The 22,013-nt window shown below is 31.1% G+C and overlaps 2 protein-coding genes across 9 annotated transcripts in view; both read left to right on the top strand.

The window, feature by feature from the left end:
• Positions 1 to 22,013, top strand: part of LOC114344348 (sterol regulatory element-binding protein cleavage-activating protein) — an 860,805-nt gene that overhangs the window by 340,454 nt on the left and 498,338 nt on the right. The gene's annotated exons all lie outside the window — the stretch shown is intronic.
• Positions 3,048 to 7,117, top strand: LOC126889526 (uncharacterized). Its single transcript, XM_050657876.1, has 2 exons — positions 3,048 to 3,328; positions 4,080 to 7,117. Exon 2 carries the CDS (start codon positions 4,080 to 4,082, stop codon positions 6,687 to 6,689), a length of 2,610 nt encoding a protein of 869 aa, XP_050513833.1. The 5' UTR covers positions 3,048 to 3,328; the 3' UTR covers positions 6,690 to 7,117.

The following is a 22,013-nucleotide window of genomic DNA, read 5'->3' as shown; positions in this document are numbered from 1 at the left end:
ACACTTTTATAACTGTTTTAATTACATCAATTTAAATTTTACCGCGCTGCACTGCAGTTGTCAGTCACTCTTTGTTATAAATCTTTTAAAGGTTGCCTGCCTCTTGGCGAGATGTCAGTTTACACCTGATAATTCAAACTCCATTTTCTTTTGTGTATCCGTTGGGCTCGGATGACCTGCTGGTAACTATTTAACTTTAAATTTTCAAAGTTGCATATTAGCATTCTACTTATTTAATGATGTTACCTAAAGTTAAAACTTTATATGCATTTATATGCTTAAATACTACTAAGTTTTTGGAAGTGTGAATCTGGTTTTTTCTTGGTTCATTCTTGACTTTAAAAAAGCAAGCCGGCTTTTTTACACTTGTTTTTTATATGTGACTGTTACCACATGGTCTTGTCTTTGGCTGTACTAAAGTTTTTTAAATATTAACTATACACTTAAATGTTATATACTTTTACATTACGTTGGTTCATGGATAAGGTTTTTTTACTATGTACATCTTATCTTTTGCTACATGTCTTTTTAAGGTAACGCTAGTGCTTTTTTACCTCTCTTTTGGATGTTGTTTCTTATACCACTCTTTTTGTAGATGAACTGATGATGTCTACTGAGCAGTAGACGAAACGTCTTCAATAAATAGATGAAGTAGCTGAATTCTTTGTCTCTTTTTTCACCCACTTGACCGATAAAACCCTACACTTACGAGTGCTCCTTTGTTATATTGGAATTGACGGTCGTACTCCTTTATGATATATATATATATATATATATATATATATATATATATATATATATATATATATATATATATATATAAAAGAAAGTCGAGTTATGTTAGTTACACCATTTATAACTCGAGAACGGCTTAACAGATTTTTATGGAATTTTACACGTGTATTCTACCGGACTGGGAATATGCATAACTCTGATTTCATGCCCGTACGTCATAAGGGGGCTTGCCCCCCTGATATATTATTTTAATTTTTTGACAAACCGTTTTTTCTTAATTTTGTATGATGTAGAAGCAAAAGATACATACAATCCTAAATTTTCACTTTTTTATCTTCAACCGTTATTTTTTTAAATATTTCATTTAAATATTTTACATCTATATACATATATAAAAGAAAGTCGAGTTATGTTAGTTACACCATTTATAACTCGAGAACGGCTCAACAGATTTTTATGAAATTTTACACGTGTATTCTACAGGACTGGGAATAGGCATAACTCTGATTTCATGCCCGTGCGTCATAAGGGGGCTTGCCCCCCTGATATATTTTTTTAATTTTTTGACAAACCGTTTTTTCTTAATTTTGTATGATGGAGAAGCAAAAGATACATACAATCCTAAATTTTCACTTTTTTATCTTCAACCGTTATTTTTTAAGAGCCATTTAAATATTTTACATCTATATATATATATATATATATATATATATATATATATATATATATATATATATATATCTATATAACAAAGGAGCACTCGTAAGTGTAGGGTTTTATCGGTCAAGTGGGTGAAAAAAGAGACAAAGAATTCAGCTACTTCATCTATTTATTGAAGACGTTTCGTCTACTGCTCAGTAGACATCATCAGTTCATCTACAAAAAGAGTGGTATAAGAAACAACATCCAAAAGAGAGGTAAAAAAGCACTAGCGTTACCTTAAAAAGACATGTAGCAAAAGATAAGATGTACATAGTAAAAAAACCTTATCCATGAACCAACGTAATGTAAAAGTATATAACATTTAAGTGTATAGTTAATATTTAAAAAACTTTAGTACAGCCAAAGACAAGACCATGTGGTAACAGTCACATATAAAAAACAAGTGTAAAAAAGCCGGCTTGCTTTTTTAAAGTCAAGAATGAACCAAGAAAAAACCAGATTCACACTTCCAAAAACTTAGTAGTATTTAAGCATACTTCATTTTAACTTTAGATAACATCATTATATAAGTAGAATGCTAATATGCAACTTTGAAAATTTAAAGTTAAATAGTTACCAGCAGGTCATCCGAGCCCAACGGATACACAAAAGAAAATGGAGTTTGAATTATCAGGTGTAAACTGACATCTCGCCAAGAGGCAGGCAACCTTTAAAAGATTTATAACAAAGAGTGACTGACAACTGCAGTGCAGCGCGGTAAAATTTAAATTGATGCAATTAAAACAGTTATAAAAGTGTTTAAAAAGTGAAAGTAATATCAAGAAGTATTCAAGGGATGTACCTTATACCTCGTAGACAAGAATCACAGTTTATTTTAAACAAGTGAGGGCACTTCACACAATTATATGGAAAAGTGCCTACGTTAGTACTGGTAATCCAGTTAACTAACTAATATATTAGATAGTACAACAGTATAACTCCCATATATCGCAGCTCAAAAAGCAAGCTTCACACAATTATATGGAAAAGTGCCTACGTTAGTACTGGTAATCCAGTTAACTAACTAATATATTAGATAGTACAACAGTATAACTCCCATATATCGCAGCTCTTGCTTTTTGAGCTACTATCTAATATATTAGTTAGTTAACTGGATTACCAGTACTAACGTAGGCACTTTTCCATATAATTGTGTGAAGTGCCCTCACTTGTTTAAAATAAACTGTGATTCTTGTCTACGAGGTATAAGGTACATCCCTTGAATACTTCTTGATATTACTTTCACTTTTTAAACACTTTTATAACTGTTTTAATTACATCAATTTAAATTTTACCGCGCTGCACTGCAGTCGTCAGTCACTCTTTGTTATAAATCTTTTAAAGGTTGCCTGCCTCTTGGCGAGATGTCAGTTTACACCTGATAATTCAAACTCCATTTTCTTTTGTGTATCCGTTGGGCTCGGATGACCTGCTGGTAACTATTTAACTTTAAATTTTCAAAGTTGCATATTAGCATTCTACTTATTTAATGATGTTACCTAAAGTTAAAATGAAGTATGCTTAAATACTACTAAGTTTTTGGAAGTGTGAATCTGGTTTTTTCTTGGTTCATTCTTGACTTTAAAAAAGCAAGCCGGCTTTTTTACACTTCGATGGCCTAACTGCAATACCCCGTATCTGACAATTTTGAGATTTTGAGAGTTTCATTGCATTAGGTTTGTTGGGTTGCCTAGCATGTTGTGTCAGAACCCTGTATCATACAAAAAATAAGAAAGCCTTGGAAATTGCTTTTATTTAATATCCCGTATTGCTCGTCAGAAGACATGCGCATAAAAATATCCCGTATCTGTCAGTTGTACATTGCATTCTTCTACAACCTACACGTGTGCGAGTTTATTTAGCTGTTCAGTGAATTAATTATATTTCAAAGGTAAGTTTTACCACTATTTTTATTAAAAATATATTTCTACTGGTATTTTTATAAATTTTAATCAACCTAGGATATTATAACTTGATAAAAGAGTCTAATATTGTGAGACCTTACGATACGGGATATTGACTGCTTGTTGTGAACAGATTTGCATACTAATTTTTAGTAGATACGGGCTATTATTATAATATTGTGCATTACGTGGCATCAAAATTTAAATTCTTTGATATTAGTTTATTAAAAAAACGGAAATGAAAAGGCGAAATAGAGATTTCGCTTGTTTAATATTGTGTGTAAAGGTACTGTTTTTAATATGAATCTAGTCTACACTGAGAAAAATTTAAAAACAAAAACCTCAGTTAGGTATACAGGTTGTAATAGATATTATAGTCGGTTCGCTAAACTCAGACACAACTGGCTAGTGATTTTAGTAAGTATTTTTTTTGTTTTTGGCCAATTTTGCTGAAATTGGAAAAATTACTAACTATTTAGTAATTATTAACTATTAAGTAACTATGTTTTTGCCAATTTTACCAAATTGGCAAAATTACTTACTAAAATCACTATCCAGTTGTGTCTGAGTTTAGCGAACCGAGTATATTAGTACAAATAAGAGATTTATTACCCCTATGTTTTATCAAATTTTTTTCTTGTTTTGACTTGCCTTATTATCCATTAAAGTATTTATTTGTGCTCATATCTTTTACAATCTGTATAAGATTAAGTTATCTTAATTATGGTTTTTTTTCAGATGCAGGCAACTCGATCACACAGAATTTTGTCTATGGTTTTAAATCGAAAAGAAAATAATAATCAACAGCCTTCTAGCAGTACCAAGCAAGTTTCTGAAACTGCTGTATTCACTGAGTTCAGTGAAGTCTATAAAGTCAGCGCCACAGATGGGACCCTAATACCGATAGAAGGAGATTTTCGAGATACTACTGATTGGCACGATACTGAAAATATCTCCATTTTGCTGAGCAACGTTCAACAGCAAATATTTCAAGATGAAGTCCTCTGTAAAGACACACATGAGCACCTTGTAGAAACAGATAAAGTAACAGAAAATACTAATCTAGATACTTATTTAAAGCAAACTCATTTATTGGAAATAGGCAATTTGCACCTTAACCCCGGTTCAAGCATCACCTCTGAGGAATCCAATCAAAACTACGATTATATCCTTGAAGAAGATCCCGATTTTTCAGATAAAACTGCTAATAATGAAGAGAAAACAGACTGTGCGAGGAGCTCAGATGAAGATTCCAATCAAAACGACGACGATTATATCCTTGAAGAAGATCCCGATTTTTCAGACAAAACTGCTAATAATGAAGAGAAAACAGACAGTGCGAGTAGTTCAGATGAAGATATCAATCAAAACGACGAAGATTATATCCTTGAAGAAGATCCCGATTTTTCAGATAAAACTGCTAATAATGAAGAGAAAACAGACAGTGCGAGGAGCTCAGATGAAGATATCAATCAAAACGACGACGATTATATCCTTGAAGAAGATCCCGATTTTTCAGACAAAACTGCTAATAATGAAGGGAAAACAGACAGTGCGAGGAGCGCAGATGAAGATAAACTAAATAAAGAAATTAGAGTAAGACGCAGAAAGAGGAAGGCAGATGTGGAAAACTGGAACAGGAGGGCAACAAAATCTAGAAGAATGCATGGAGTGGAATACGCTGGTTTCCAAAGAAATAAGGATCGTAAAATATCCTACGGAATAAAGCGACCAGAGAGAAAGATAAGAGACAGGTGTGTATCTTTAGCATGTACGAAGTCTAAAAAGCATTTCTGTGGGTCCTTCTCGGAGGAAGAGAGGAATCTTATGTTCCGTACCTTTTGGGGCAAAATGGACTGGCAAGAAAAGAAGGCATACATAACAGGTAACATCGAATACACAAAAACAAAAAGGTCATCGAAGGGAGAAGAACCATCAAGAAGAAGTGGAACCTATTACTATTATTTAAGGAACAAAACTAATGAAAAAAAGAGAGTCTGCAAGAAAATGTTCTTGAATACGTTCGATTTAAAAGAAGACATGGTTCATGATTGGTTCAAAAAGACAGAGTATGGGCTTATTTGTATAAGAGAAGAAAACTCAAACACAAGTGCGGATCAAAGAAGATCAAATAATTTTAATAAAGGAAAAAGAAATTGTCTGGTTGATTGGTTTAACATGCTACCTAAGATGGCCTCTCATTATTGTCGCAAGGACACAAAGAAAAAATATTTAGAGACAATTTTTCAGACCAAAGCTCAATTATATAGAGAGTATTTAAAGCACTGTGATAATAACAGTCTGGAAAAATTATCGTATGCTATTTTTGACCAAATATTTTGCGACTTAAATCTAAGTTTGTACCAGCCAAAAAAAGACTGGTGTGATACCTGTAGCGCATTTGAAGTTAAGAATATCGACCAGTTTGCTTACGCATCACACCTAGAGAGAAAAAATCTAGCAAGGGAAGAGAAAGCCAAAGATAAAGAAGATGCCATCAACCACAAAAATTACACTTTTACAATGGACCTTCAAGCTGTAAAAAGCTGCCCCGTCTTAAACGCAAGTGCCATATATTATAAAAAGAAACTAACAGTTCACAACTTCACTATGTATAACTTAAAAAATCATGAAGCCTCTAATTATTGGTGGGATGAAACAGAAGGAGATCTGTGTGCATCTACTTTTACTTCCATCATTATACACCATATTGAAGAAAACTGTAATGACCGAAAATTACCTGTTATTCTCTGGTCTGATGGGTGCTGTTACCAGAACAGAAACTCTACACTTTCCAACGCGCTTCTAAATCTTTCTATAAAAAGTGGCCAAATTATTATTCAGAAATATCTTGAGAAAGGGCACACCCAGATGGAGTGTGATAGTGTGCATCATCTAATAGAGATGAAACTTAAAAATCGTAAAATTTTTCTTCCACACGATTATATAACATGTACTGAAGAAGCGCGGATAAAACCAGCTCCGTTTAAAGCGCAGATGCTTACTCATACATTTTTTAAAAACTATGCATCCTGCGAACTTGCGTATAGAAGTATTCGACCTGGAAAGATGAAGAACGATCCGACCGTCACAGATCTCAGGGTATTAATGTACGATCCAGAGAAAAAACAAATTTTGTTCAAAACTAATTTCAAAGACGATTTTAAGCCATTACCAGTACGGACTGTCAATCCCAAAGGTCTAGAAATGTCGTCGTACCCTAACTTACACAACCAAAGACTAAGTATAAAGAGTGATAAATATACTCATTTGCAAGACCTTAAGGTACTTTTACCTACCGACTGTCACATGTTTTACAACAATTTACCCAAAGATAACAAGATTTAGGTAGACATCTTAAAAGTTTTTAGTTTAGTTACTTGTTTTGAGAAAGTTATTAAACCTAATTTTCCTTTAAAGTTTTAGTTACATATTTTTTTACTGTTTTACTTTACATTTATGTTTGTAACATTGTAACTTCTAATAAACTTGTTTTGTACCAATTTTTGTTTTGTTTTTACTACCTGTTAAATTAATACTAAAATCCCGTATCTAAAATTTATGTTACAACATTTTTGACAATACCCCGTATCTACAGAAAAAAAACTCAAAATACTGCAAAATGTACTTTTTCACCTTTTATTTACTAAAAAATGAAATTATTCATTTTAAGGTCAAGAAAAAAGTCTTGTGTTCAGTCATTTTTTTGTTTAAAATCATATTTTGTCTCTCCTGTAAAATTCACTTTTTTCAGATACGGGTTATTACAGTTAGGCCATCGACTTGTTTTTTATATGTGACTGTTACCACATGGTCTTGTCTTTGGCTGTACTAAAGTTTTTTAAATATTAACTATACACTTAAATGTTATATACTTTTACATTACGTTGGTTCATGGATAAGGTTTTTTTACTATGTACATCTTATCTTTTGCTACATGTCTTTTTAAGGTAACGCTAGTGCTTTTTTACCTCTCTTTTGGATGTTGTTTCTTATACCACTCTTTTTGTAGATGAACTGATGATGTCTACTGAGCAGTAGACGAAACGTCTTCAATAAATAGATGAAGTAACTGAATTCTTTGTCTCTTTTTTCACCCACTTGACCGATAAAACCCTACACTTACGAGTGCTCCTTTGTTATATTGGAATTGACGGTCGTACTCCTTTATATATATATATATATATATATATATATATATATATATATATATATATATAAAAGAAAGTCGAGTTATGTTAGTTACACCATTTATAACTCGAGAACGGCTTAACAGATTTTTATGAAATTTTACACGTGTATTCTACCGGACTGGGAATATGCATAACTCTGATTTCATGCCCGTACGTCATAAGGGGGCTTGCCCCCCTGATATATTATTTTAATTTTTTGACAAACCGTTTTTTCTTAATTTTGTATGATGTAGAAGCAAAAGATACATACAATCCTAAATTTTCACTTTTTTATCTTCAACCGTTATTTTTTTAAATATTTCATTTAAATATTTTACATATATATACATATATAAAAGAAAGTCGAGTTATGTTAGTTACACCATTTATAACTCGAGAACGGCTCAACAGATTTTTATGAAATTTTACACGTGTATTCTACAGGACTGGGAATAGGCATAACTCTGATTTCATGCCCGTGCGTCATAAGGGGGCTTGCCCCCCTGATATATTTTTTTAATTTTTTGACAAACCGTTTTTTCTTAATTTTGTATGATGGACAAGCAAAAGATACATACAATCCTAAATTTTCACTTTTTTATCTTCAACCGTTATTTTTTAAGAGCCATTTAAATATTTTACATCTATATATATATATATATATATATATATATATATATATATATATATATATATATATATATAACAAAGGAGCACTCGTAAGTGTAGGGTTTTATCGGTCAAGTGGGTGAAAAAAGAGACAAAGAATTCAGCTACTTCATCTATTTATTGAAGACGTTTCGTCTACTGCTCAGTAGACATCATCAGTTCATCTACAAAAAGAGTGGTATAAGAAACAACATCCAAAAGAGAGGTAAAAAAGCACTAGCGTTACCTTAAAAAGACATGTAGCAAAAGATAAGATGTACATAGTAAAAAAACCTTATCCATGAACCAACGTAATGTAAAAGTATGTAACATTTAAGTGTATAGTTATTATTTAAAAAACTTTAGTACAGCCAAAGACAAGACCATGTGGTAACAGTCACATATAAAAAACAAGTGTAAAAAAGCCGGCTTGCTTTTTAAAGTCAAGAATGAACCAAGAAAAAACCAGATTCACACTTCCAAAAACTTAGTAGTATTTAAGCATACTTCATTTTAACTTTAGGTAACATCATTATATAAGTAGAATGCTAATATGCAACTTTGAAAATTTAAAGTTAAATAGTTACCAGCAGGTCATCCGAGCCCAACGGATACACAAAAGAAAATGGAGTTTGAATTATCAGGTGTAAACTGACATCTCGCCAAGAGGCAGGCAACCTTTAAAAGATTTATAACAAAGAGTGACTGACAACTGCAGTGCAGCGCGGTAAAATTTAAATTGATGCAATTAAAACAGTTATAAAAGTGTTTAAAAAGTGAAAGTAATATCAAGAAGTATTCAAGGGATGTACCTTATACCTCGTAGACAAGAATCACAGTTTATTTTAAACAAGTGAGGGCACTTCACACAATTATATGGAAAAGTGCCTACGTTAGTACTGGTAATCCAGTTAACTAACTAATATATTAGATAGTACAACAGTATAACTCCCATATATCGCAGCTCAAAAAGCAAGCTTCACACAATTATATGGAAAAGTGCCTACGTTAGTACTGGTAATCCAGTTAACTAACTAATATATTAGATAGTACAACAGTATAACTCCCATATATCGCAGCTCTTGCTTTTTGAGCTACTATCTAATATATTAGTTAGTTAACTGGATTACCAGTACTAACGTAGGCACTTTTCCATATAATTGTGTGAAGTGCCCTCACTTGTTTAAAATAAACTGTGATTCTTGTCTACGAGGTATAAGGTACATCCCTTGAATACTTCTTGATATTACTTTCACTTTTTAAACACTTTTATAACTGTTTTAATTACATCAATTTAAATTTTACCGCGCTGCACTGCAGTCGTCAGTCACTCTTTGTTATAAATCTTTTAAAGGTTGCCTGCCTCTTGGCGAGATGTCAGTTTACACCTGATAATTCAAACTCCATTTTCTTTTGTGTATCCGTTGGGCTCGGATGACCTGCTGGTAACTATTTAACTTTAAATTTTCAAAGTTGCATATTAGCATTCTACTTATTTAATGATGTTACCTAAAGTTAAAATGAAGTATGCTTAAATACTACTAAGTTTTTGGAAGTGTGAATCTGGTTTTTTCTTGGTTCATTCTTGACTTTAAAAAAGCAAGCCGGCTTTTTTACACTTGTTTTTTATATGTGACTGTTACCACATGGTCTTGTCTTTGGCTGTACTAAAGTTTTTTAAATATTAACTATACACTTAAATGTTATATACTTTTACATTACGTTGGTTCATGGATAAGGTTTTTTTACTATGTACATCTTATCTTTTGCTACATGTCTTTTTAAGGTAACGCTAGTGCTTTTTTACCTCTCTTTTGGATGTTGTTTCTTATACCACTCTTTTTGTAGATGAACTGATGATGTCTACTGAGCAGTAGACGAAACGTCTTCAATAAATAGATGAAGTAACTGAATTCTTTGTCTCTTTTTTCACCCACTTGACCGATAAAACCCTACACTTACGAGTGCTCCTTTGTTATATTGGAATTGACGGTCGTACTCCTTTATGATATATATATATATATATATATATATATATATATATATATATATATATATATATATATATATATATATATAAAAGAAAGTCGAGTTATGTTAGTTACACCATTTATAACTCGAGAACGGCTCAACAGATTTTTATGAAATTTTACACGTGTATTCTACAGGACTGGGAATAGGCATAACTCTGATTTCATGCCCGTGCGTCATAAGGGGGCTTGCCCCCCTGATATATTTTTTTAATTTTTTGACAAACCGTTTTTTCTTAATTTTGTATGATGGAGAAGCAAAAGATACATACAATCCTAAATTTTCACTTTTTTATCTTCAACCGTTATTTTTTTAAATATTTCATTTAAATATTTTACATCTATATACATATATAAAAGAAAGTCGAGTTATGTTAGTTACACCATTTATAACTCGAGAACGGCTCAACAGATTTTTATGAAATTTTACACGTGTATTCTACAGGACTGGGAATAGGCATAACTCTGATTTCATGCCCGTGCGTCATAAGGGGGCTTGCCCCCCTGATATATTTTTTTAATTTTTTGACAAACCGTTTTTTCTTAATTTTGTATGATGGAGAAGCAAAAGATACATACAATCCTAAATTTTCACTTTTTTATCTTCAACCGTTATTTTTTTAAATATTTCATTTAAATATTTTACATCTATATACATATATAAAAGAAAGTCGAGTTATGTTAGTTACACCATTTATAACTCGAGAACGGCTCAACAGATTTTTATGAAATTTTACACGTGTATTCTACAGGACTGGGAATAGGCATAACTCTGATTTCATGCCCGTGCGTCATAAGGGGGCTTGCCCCCCTGATATATTTTTTTAATTTTTTGACAAACCGTTTTTTCTTAATTTTGTATGATGGAGAAGCAAAAGATACATACAATCCTAAATTTTCACTTTTTTATCTTCAACCGTTATTTTTTTAAATATTTCATTTAAATATTTTACATCTATATACATATATAAAAGAAAGTCGAGTTATGTTAGTTACACCATTTATAACTCGAGAACGGCTCAACAGATTTTTATGAAATTTTACACGTGTATTCTACAGGACTGGGAATAGGCATAACTCTGATTTCATGCCCGTGCGTCATAAGGGGGCTTGCCCCCCTGATATATTTTTTTAATTTTTTGACAAACCGTTTTTTCTTAATTTTGTATGATGGAGAAGCAAAAGATACATACAATCCTAAATTTTCACTTTTTTATCTTCAACCGTTATTTTTTTAAATATTTCATTTAAATATTTTACATCTATATACATATATAAAAGAAAGTCGAGTTATGTTAGTTACACCATTTATAACTCGAGAACGGCTCAACAGATTTTTATGAAATTTTACACGTGTATTCTACAGGACTGGGAATAGGCATAACTCTGATTTCATGCCCGTGCGTCATAAGGGGGCTTGCCCCCCTGATATATTTTTTTAATTTTTTGACAAACCGTTTTTTCTTAATTTTGTATGATGGAGAAGCAAAAGATACATACAATCCTAAATTTTCACTTTTTTATCTTCAACCGTTATTTTTTTAAATATTTCATTTAAATATTTTACATCTATATACATATATAAAAGAAAGTCGAGTTATGTTAGTTACACCATTTATAACTCGAGAACGGCTCAACAGATTTTTATGAAATTTTACACGTGTATTCTACAGGACTGGGAATAGGCATAACTCTGATTTCATGCCCGTGCGTCATAAGGGGGCTTGCCCCCCTGATATATTTTTTTAATTTTTTGACAAACCGTTTTTTCTTAATTTTGTATGATGGAGAAGCAAAAGATACATACAATCCTAAATTTTCACTTTTTTATCTTCAACCGTTATTTTTTTAAATATTTCATTTAAATATTTTACATCTATATACATATATAAAAGAAAGTCGAGTTATGTTAGTTACACCATTTATAACTCGAGAACGGCTCAACAGATTTTTATGAAATTTTACACGTGTATTCTACAGGACTGGGAATAGGCATAACTCTGATTTCATGCCCGTGCGTCATAAGGGGGCTTGCCCCCCTGATATATTTTTTTAATTTTTTGACAAACCGTTTTTTCTTAATTTTGTATGATGGAGAAGCAAAAGATACATACAATCCTAAATTTTCACTTTTTTATCTTCAACCGTTATTTTTTTAAATATTTCATTTAAATATTTTACATCTATATACATATATAAAAGAAAGTCGAGTTATGTTAGTTACACCATTTATAACTCGAGAACGGCTCAACAGATTTTTATGAGATTTTACACGTGTATTCTACAGGACTGGGAATAGGCATAACTCTGATTTCATGCCCGTGCGTCATAAGGGGGCTTGCCCCCCTGATATATTTTTTTAATTTTTTGACAAACCGTTTTTTCTTAATTTTGTATGATGGAGAAGCAAAAGATACATACAATCCTAAATTTTCACTTTTTTATCTTCAACCGTTATTTTTTTAAATATTTCATTTAAATATTTTACATCTATATACATATATAAAAGAAAATCGAGTTATGTTAGTTACACCATTTATAACTCGAGAACGGCTCAACAGATTTTTATGAAATTTTACACGTGTATTCTACAGGACTGGGAATAGGCATAACTCTGATTTCATGCCCGTGCGTCATAAGGGGGCTTGCCCCCCTGATATATTTTTTTAATTTTTTGACAAACCGTTTTTTCTTAATTTTGTATGATGGAGAAGCAAAAGATACATACAATCCTAAATTTTCACTTTTTTATCTTCAACCGTTATTTTTTTAAATATTTCATTTAAATATTTTACATCTATATACATATATAAAAGAAAGTCGAGTTATGTTAGTTACACCATTTATAACTCGAGAACGGCTCAACAGATTTTTATGAGATTTTACACGTGTATTCTACAGGACTGGGAATAGGCATAACTCTGATTTCATGCCCGTGCGTCATAAGGGGGCTTGCCCCCCTGATATATTTTTTTAATTTTTTGACAAACCGTTTTTTCCTAATTTTGTATGATGGAGAAGCAAAAGATACATACAATCCTAAATTTTCACTTTTTTATCTTCAACCGTTATTTTTTTAAATATTTCATTTAAATATTTTACATCTATATACATATATAAAAGAAAGTCGAGTTATGTTAGTTACACCATTTATAACTCGAGAACGGCTCAACAGATTTTTATGAAATTTTACACGTGTATTCTACAGGACTGGGAATAGGCATAACTCTGATTTCATGCCCGTGCGTCATAAGGGGGCTTGCCCCCCTGATATATTTTTTTAATTTTTTGACAAACCGTTTTTTCTTAATTTTGTATGATGTAGAAGCAAAAGATACATACAATCCTAAATTTTCACTTTTTTATCTTCAACCGTTATTTTTTTAAATATTTCATTTAAATATTTTACATCTATATACATATATAAAAGAAAGTCGAGTTATGTTAGTTACACCATTTATAACTCGAGAACGGCTCAACAGATTTTTATGAAATTTTACACGTGTATTCTACAGGACTGGGAATAGGCATAACTCTGATTTCATGCCCGTGCGTCATAAGGGGGCTTGCCCCCCTGATATATTTTTTTAATTTTTTGACAAACCGTTTTTTCTTAATTTTGTATGATGGAGAAGCAAAAGATACATACAATCCTAAATTTTCACTTTTTTATCTTCAACCGTTATTTTTTTAAATATTTCATTTAAATATTTTACATCTATATACATATATAAAAGAAAGTCGAGTTATGTTAGTTACACCATTTATAACTCGAGAACGGCTCAACAGATTTTTATGAAATTTTACACGTGTATTCTACAGGACTGGGAATAGGCATAACTCTGATTTCATGCCCGTGCGTCATAAGGGGGCTTGCCCCCCTGATATATTTTTTTAATTTTTTGACAAACCGTTTTTTCTTAATTTTGTATGATGGAGAAGCAAAAGATACATACAATCCTAAATTTTCACTTTTTTATCTTCAACCGTTATTTTTTTAAATATTTCATTTAAATATTTTACATCTATATACATATATAAAAGAAAGTCGAGTTATGTTAGTTACACCATTTATAACTCGAGAACGGCTCAACAGATTTTTATGAAATTTTACACGTGTATTCTACAGGACTGGGAATAGGCATAACTCTGATTTCATGCCCGTGCGTCATAAGGGGGCTTGCCCCCCTGATATATTTTTTTAATTTTTTGACAAACCGTTTTTTCTTAATTTTGTATGATGGAGAAGCAAAAGATACATACAATCCTAAATTTTCACTTTTTTATCTTCAACCGTTATTTTTTTAAATATTTCATTTAAATATTTTACATCTATATACATATATAAAAGAAAGTCGAGTTATGTTAGTTACACCATTTATAACTCGAGAACGGCTCAACAGATTTTTATGAAATTTTACACGTGTATTCTACAGGACTGGGAATAGGCATAACTCTGATTTCATGCCCGTGCGTCATAAGGGGGCTTGCCCCCCTGATATATTTTTTTAATTTTTTGACAAACCGTTTTTTCTTAATTTTGTATGATGGAGAAGCAAAAGATACATACAATCCTAAATTTTCACTTTTTTATCTTCAACCGTTATTTTTTTAAATATTTCATTTAAATATTTTACATCTATATACATATATAAAAGAAAGTCGAGTTATGTTAGTTACACCATTTATAACTCGAGAACGGCTCAACAGATTTTTATGAAATTTTACACGTGTATTCTACAGGACTGGGAATAGGCATAACTCTGATTTCATGCCCGTGCGTCATAAGGGGGCTTGCCCCCCTGATATATTTTTTTAATTTTTTGACAAACCGTTTTTTCTTAATTTTGTATGATGGAGAAGCAAAAGATACATACAATCCTAAATTTTCACTTTTTTATCTTCAACCGTTATTTTTTTAAATATTTCATTTAAATATTTTACATCTATATACATATATAAAAGAAAGTCGAGTTATGTTAGTTACACCATTTATAACTCGAGAACGGCTCAACAGATTTTTATGAAATTTTACACGTGTATTCTACAGGACTGGGAATAGGCATAACTCTGATTTCATGCCCGTGCGTCATAAGGGGGCTTGCCCCCCTGATATATTTTTTTAATTTTTTGACAAACCGTTTTTTCTTAATTTTGTATGATGGAGAAGCAAAAGATACATACAATCCTAAATTTTCACTTTTTTATCTTCAACCGTTATTTTTTTAAATATTTCATTTAAATATTTTACATCTATATACATATATAAAAGAAAGTCGAGTTATGTTAGTTACACCATTTATAACTCGAGAACGGCTCAACAGATTTTTATGAAATTTTACACGTGTATTCTACAGGACTGGGAATAGGCATAACTCTGATTTCATGCCCGTGCGTCATAAGGGGGCTTGCCCCCCTGATATATTTTTTTAATTTTTTGACAAACCGTTTTTTCTTAATTTTGTATGATGGAGAAGCAAAAGATACATACAATCCTAAATTTTCACTTTTTTATCTTCAACCGTTATTTTTTTAAATATTTCATTTAAATATTTTACATCTATATACATATATAAAAGAAAGTCGAGTTATGTTAGTTACACCATTTATAACTCGAGAACGGCTCAACAGATTTTTATGAAATTTTACACGTGTATTCTACAGGACTGGGAATAGGCATAACTCTGATTTCATGCCCGTGCGTCATAAGGGGGCTTGCCCCCCTGATATATTTTTTTAATTTTTTGACAAACCGTTTTTTCTTAATTTTGTATGATGGAGAAGCAAAAGATACATACAATCCTAAATTTTCACTTTTTTATCTTCAACCGTTATTTTTTTAAATATTTCATTTAAATATTTTACATCTATATACATATATAAAAGAAAGTCGAGTTATGTTAGTTACACCATTTATAACTCGAGAACGGCTCAACAGATTTTTATGAAATTTTACACGTGTATTCTACAGGACTGGGAATAGGCATAACTCTGATTTCATGCCCGTGCGTCATAAGGGGGCTTGCCCCCCTGATATATTTTTTTAATTTTTTGACAAACCGTTTTTTCTTAATTTTGTATGATGGAGAAGCAAAAGATACATACAATCCTAAATTTTCACTTTTTTATCTTCAACCGTTATTTTTTTAAATATTTCATTTAAATATTTTACATCTATATACATATATAAAAGAAAGTCGAGTTATGTTAGTTACACCATTTATAACTCGAGAACGGCTCAACAGATTTTTATGAAATTTTACACGTGTATTCTACAGGACTGGGAATAGGCATAACTCTGATTTCATGCCCGTGCGTCATAAGGGGGCTTGCCCCCCTGATATATTTTTTTAATTTTTTGACAAACCGTTTTTTCTTAATTTTGTATGATGGAGAAGCAAAAGATACATACAATCCTAAATTTTCACTTTTTTATCTTCAACCGTTATTTTTTTAAATATTTCATTTAAATATTTTACATCTATATACATATATAAAAGAAAGTCGAGTTATGTTAGTTACACCATTTATAACTCGAGAACGGCTCAACAGATTTTTATGAAATTTTACACGTGTATTCTACAGGACTGGGAATAGGCATAACTCTGATTTCATGCCCGTGCGTCATAAGGGGGCTTGCCCCCCTGATATATTTTTTTAATTTTTTGACAAACCGTTTTTTCTTAATTTTGTATGATGGAGAAGCAAAAGATACATACAATCCTAAATTTTCACTTTTTTATCTTCAACCGTTATTTTTTTAAATATTTCATTTAAATATTTTACATCTATATACATATATAAAAGAAAGTCGAGTTATGTTAGTTACACCATTTATAACTCGAGAACGGCTCAACAGATTTTTATGAAATTTTACACGTGTATTCTACAGGACTGGGAATAGGCATAACTCTGATTTCATGCCCGTGCGTCATAAGGGGGCTTGCCCCCCTGATATATTTTTTTAATTTTTTGACAAACCGTTTTTTCTTAATTTTGTATGATGGAGAAGCAAAAGATACATACAATCCTAAATTTTCACTTTTTTATCTTCAACCGTTATTTTTTTAAATATTTCATTTAAATATTTTACATCTATATACATATATAAAAGAAAGTCGAGTTATGTTAGTTACACCATTTATAACTCGAGAACGGCTCAACAGATTTTTATGAAATTTTACACGTGTATTCTACAGGACTGGGAATAGGCATAACTCTGATTTCATGCCCGTGCGTCATAAGGGGGCTTGCCCCCCTGATATATTTTTTTAATTTTTTGACAAACCGTTTTTTCTTAATTTTGTATGATGGAGAAGCAAAAGATACATACAATCCTAAATTTTCACTTTTTTATCTTCAACCGTTATTTTTTTAAATATTTCATTTAAATATTTTACATCTATATACATATATAAAAGAAAGTCGAGTTATGTTAGTTACACCATTTATAACTCGAGAACGGCTCAACAGATTTTTATGAGATTTTACACGTGTATTCTACAGGACTGGGAATAGGCATAACTCTGATTTCATGCCCGTGCGTCATAAGGGGGCTTGCCCCCCTGATATATTTTTTTAATTTTTTGACAAACCGTTTTTTCTTAATTTTGTATGATGGAGAAGCAAAAGATACATACAATCCTAAATTTTCACTTTTTTATCTTCAACCGTTATTTTTTTAAATATTTCATTTAAATATTTTACATCTATATACATATATAAAAGAAAATCGAGTTATGTTAGTTACACCATTTATAACTCGAGAACGGCTCAACAGATTTTTATGAAATTTTACACGTGTATTCTACAGGACTGGGAATAGGCATAACTCTGATTTCATGCCCGTGCGTCATAAGGGGGCTTGCCCCCCTGATATATTTTTTTAATTTTTTGACAAACCGTTTTTTCTTAATTTTGTATGATGGAGAAGCAAAAGATACATACAATCCTAAATTTTCACTTTTTTATCTTCAACCGTTATTTTTTTAAATATTTCATTTAAATATTTTACATCTATATACATATATAAAAGAAAGTCGAGTTATGTTAGTTACACCATTTATAACTCGAGAACGGCTCAACAGATTTTTATGAGATTTTACACGTGTATTCTACAGGACTGGGAATAGGCATAACTCTGATTTCATGCCCGTGCGTCATAAGGGGGCTTGCCCCCCTGATATATTTTTTTAATTTTTTGACAAACCGTTTTTTCCTAATTTTGTATGATGGAGAAGCAAAAGATACATACAATCCTAAATTTTCACTTTTTTATCTTCAACCGTTATTTTTTTAAATATTTCATTTAAATATTTTACATCTATATACATATATAAAAGAAAGTCGAGTTATGTTAGTTACACCATTTATAACTCGAGAACGGCTCAACAGATTTTTATGAAATTTTACACGTGTATTCTACAGGACTGGGAATAGGCATAACTCTGATTTCATGCCCGTGCGTCATAAGGGGGCTTGCCCCCCTGATATATTTTTTTAATTTTTTGACAAACCGTTTTTTCTTAATTTTGTATGATGTAGAAGCAAAAGATACATACAATCCTAAATTTTCACTTTTTTATCTTCAACCGTTATTTTTTTAAATATTTCATTTAAATATTTTACATCTATATACATATATAAAAGAAAGTCGAGTTATGTTAGTTACACCATTTATAACTCGAGAACGGCTCAACAGATTTTTATGAAATTTTACACGTGTATTCTACAGGACTGGGAATAGGCATAACTCTGATTTCATGCCCGTGCGTCATAAGGGGGCTTGCCCCCCTGATATATTTTTTTAATTTTTTGACAAACCGTTTTTTCTTAATTTTGTATGATGGAGAAGCAAAAGATACATACAATCCTAAATTTTCACTTTTTTATCTTCAACCGTTATTTTTTTAAATATTTCATTTAAATATTTTACATCTATATACATATATAAAAGAAAGTCGAGTTATGTTAGTTACACCATTTATAACTCGAGAACGGCTCAACAGATTTTTATGAAATTTTACACGTGTATTCTACAGGACTGGGAATAGGCATAACTCTGATTTCATGCCCGTGCGTCATAAGGGGGCTTGCCCCCCTGATATATTTTTTTAATTTTTTGACAAACCGTTTTTTCTTAATTTTGTATGATGGAGAAGCAAAAGATACATACAATCCTAAATTTTCACTTTTTTATCTTCAACCGTTATTTTTTTAAATATTTCATTTAAATATTTTACATCTATATACATATATAAAAGAAAGTCGAGTTATGTTAGTTACACCATTTATAACTCGAGAACGGCTCAACAGATTTTTATGAAATTTTACACGTGTATTCTACAGGACTGGGAATAGGCATAACTCTGATTTCATGCCCGTGCGTCATAAGGGGGCTTGCCCCCCTGATATATTTTTTTAATTTTTTGACAAACCGTTTTTTCTTAATTTTGTATGATGGAGAAGCAAAAGATACATACAATCCTAAATTTTCACTTTTTTATCTTCAACCGTTATTTTTTTAAATATTTCATTTAAATATTTTACATCTATATACATATATAAAAGAAAGTCGAGTTATGTTAGTTACACCATTTATAACTCGAGAACGGCTCAACAGATTTTTATGAAATTTTACACGTGTATTCTACAGGACTGGGAATAGGCATAACTCTGATTTCATGCCCGTGCGTCATAAGGGGGCTTGCCCCCCTGATATATTTTTTTAATTTTTTGACAAACCGTTTTTTCTTAATTTTGTATGATGGAGAAGCAAAAGATACATACAATCCTAAATTTTCACTTTTTTATCTTCAACCGTTATTTTTTTAAATATTTCATTTAAATATTTTACATCTATATACATATATAAAAGAAAGTCGAGTTATGTTAGTTACACCATTTATAACTCGAGAACGGCTCAACAGATTTTTATGAAATTTTACACGTGTATTCTACAGGACTGGGAATAGGCATAACTCTGATTTCATGCCCGTGCGTCATAAGGGGGCTTGCCCCCCTGATATATTTTTTTAATTTTTTGACAAACCGTTTTTTCTTAATTTTGTATGATGGAGAAGCAAAAGATACATACAATCCTAAATTTTCACTTTTTTATCTTCAACCGTTATTTTTTTAAATATTTCATTTAAATATTTTACATCTATATACATATATAAAAGAAAGTCGAGTTATGTTAGTTACACCATTTATAACTCGAGAACGGCTCAACAGATTTTTATGAAATTTTACACGTGTATTCTACAGGACTGGGAATAGGCATAACTCTGATTTCATGCCCGTGCGTCATAAGGGGGCTTGCCCCCCTGATATATTTTTTTAATTTTTTGACAAACCGTTTTTTCTTAATTTTGTATGATGGAGAAGCAAAAGATACATACAATCCTAAATTTTCACTTTTTTATCTTCAACCGTTATTTTTTTAAATATTTCATTTAAATATTTTACATCTATATACATATATAAAAGAAAGTCGAGTTATGTTAGTTACACCATTTATAACTCGAGAACGGCTCAACAGATTTTTATGAAATTTTACACGTGTATTCTACAGGACTGGGAATAGGCATAACTCTGATTTCATGCCCGTGCGTCATAAGGGGGCTTGCCCCCCTGATATATTTTTTTAATTTTTTGACAAACCGTTTTTTCTTAATTTTGTATGATGGAGAAGCAAAAGATACATACAATCCTAAATTTTCACTTTTTTATCTTCAACCGTTATTTTTTTAAATATTTCATTTAAATATTTTACATCTATATACATATATAAAAGAAAGTCGAGTTATGTTAGTTACACCATTTATAACTCGAGAACGGCTCAACAGATTTTTATGAAATTTTACACGTGTATTCTACAGGACTGGGAATAGGCATAACTCTGATTTCATGCCCGTGCGTCATAAGGGGGCTTGCCCCCCTGATATATTTTTTTAATTTTTTGACAAACCGTTTTTTCTTAATTTTGTATGATGGAGAAGCAAAAGATACATACAATCCTAAATTTTCACTTTTTTATCTTCAACCGTTATTTTTTTAAATATTTCATTTAAATATTTTACATCTATATACATATATAAAAGAAAGTCGAGTTATGTTAGTTACACCATTTATAACTCGAGAACGGCTCAACAGATTTTTATGAAATTTTACACGTGTATTCTACAGGACTGGGAATAGGCATAACTCTGATTTCATGCCCGTGCGTCATAAGGGGGCTTGCCCCCCTGATATATTTTTTTAATTTTTTGACAAACCGTTTTTTCTTAATTTTGTATGATGGAGAAGCAAAAGATACATACAATCCTAAATTTTCACTTTTTTATCTTCAACCGTTATTTTTTTAAATATTTCATTTAAATATTTTACATCTATATACATATATAAAAGAAAGTCGAGTTATGTTAGTTACACCATTTATAACTCGAGAACGGCTCAACAGATTTTTATGAAATTTTACACGTGTATTCTACAGGACTGGGAATAGGCATAACTCTGATTTCATGCCCGTGCGTCATAAGGGGGCTTGCCCCCCTGATATATTTTTTTAATTTTTTGACAAACCGTTTTTTCTTAATTTTGTATGATGGAGAAGCAAAAGATACATACAATCCTAAATTTTCACTTTTTTATCTTCAACCGTTATTTTTTTAAATATTTCATTTAAATATTTTACATCTATATACATATATAAAAGAAAGTCGAGTTATGTTAGTTACACCATTTATAACTCGAGAACGGCTCAACAGATTTTTATGAAATTTTACACGTGTATTCTACAGGACTGGGAATAGGCATAA

This window comes from Diabrotica virgifera, chromosome 8, assembly GCF_917563875.1.
Source record: "Diabrotica virgifera virgifera chromosome 8, PGI_DIABVI_V3a".
NCBI classification, from domain to species: domain Eukaryota; kingdom Metazoa; phylum Arthropoda; class Insecta; order Coleoptera; family Chrysomelidae; genus Diabrotica; species Diabrotica virgifera.
This window is presented reverse-complemented; position numbering and strand designations above follow the sequence as displayed.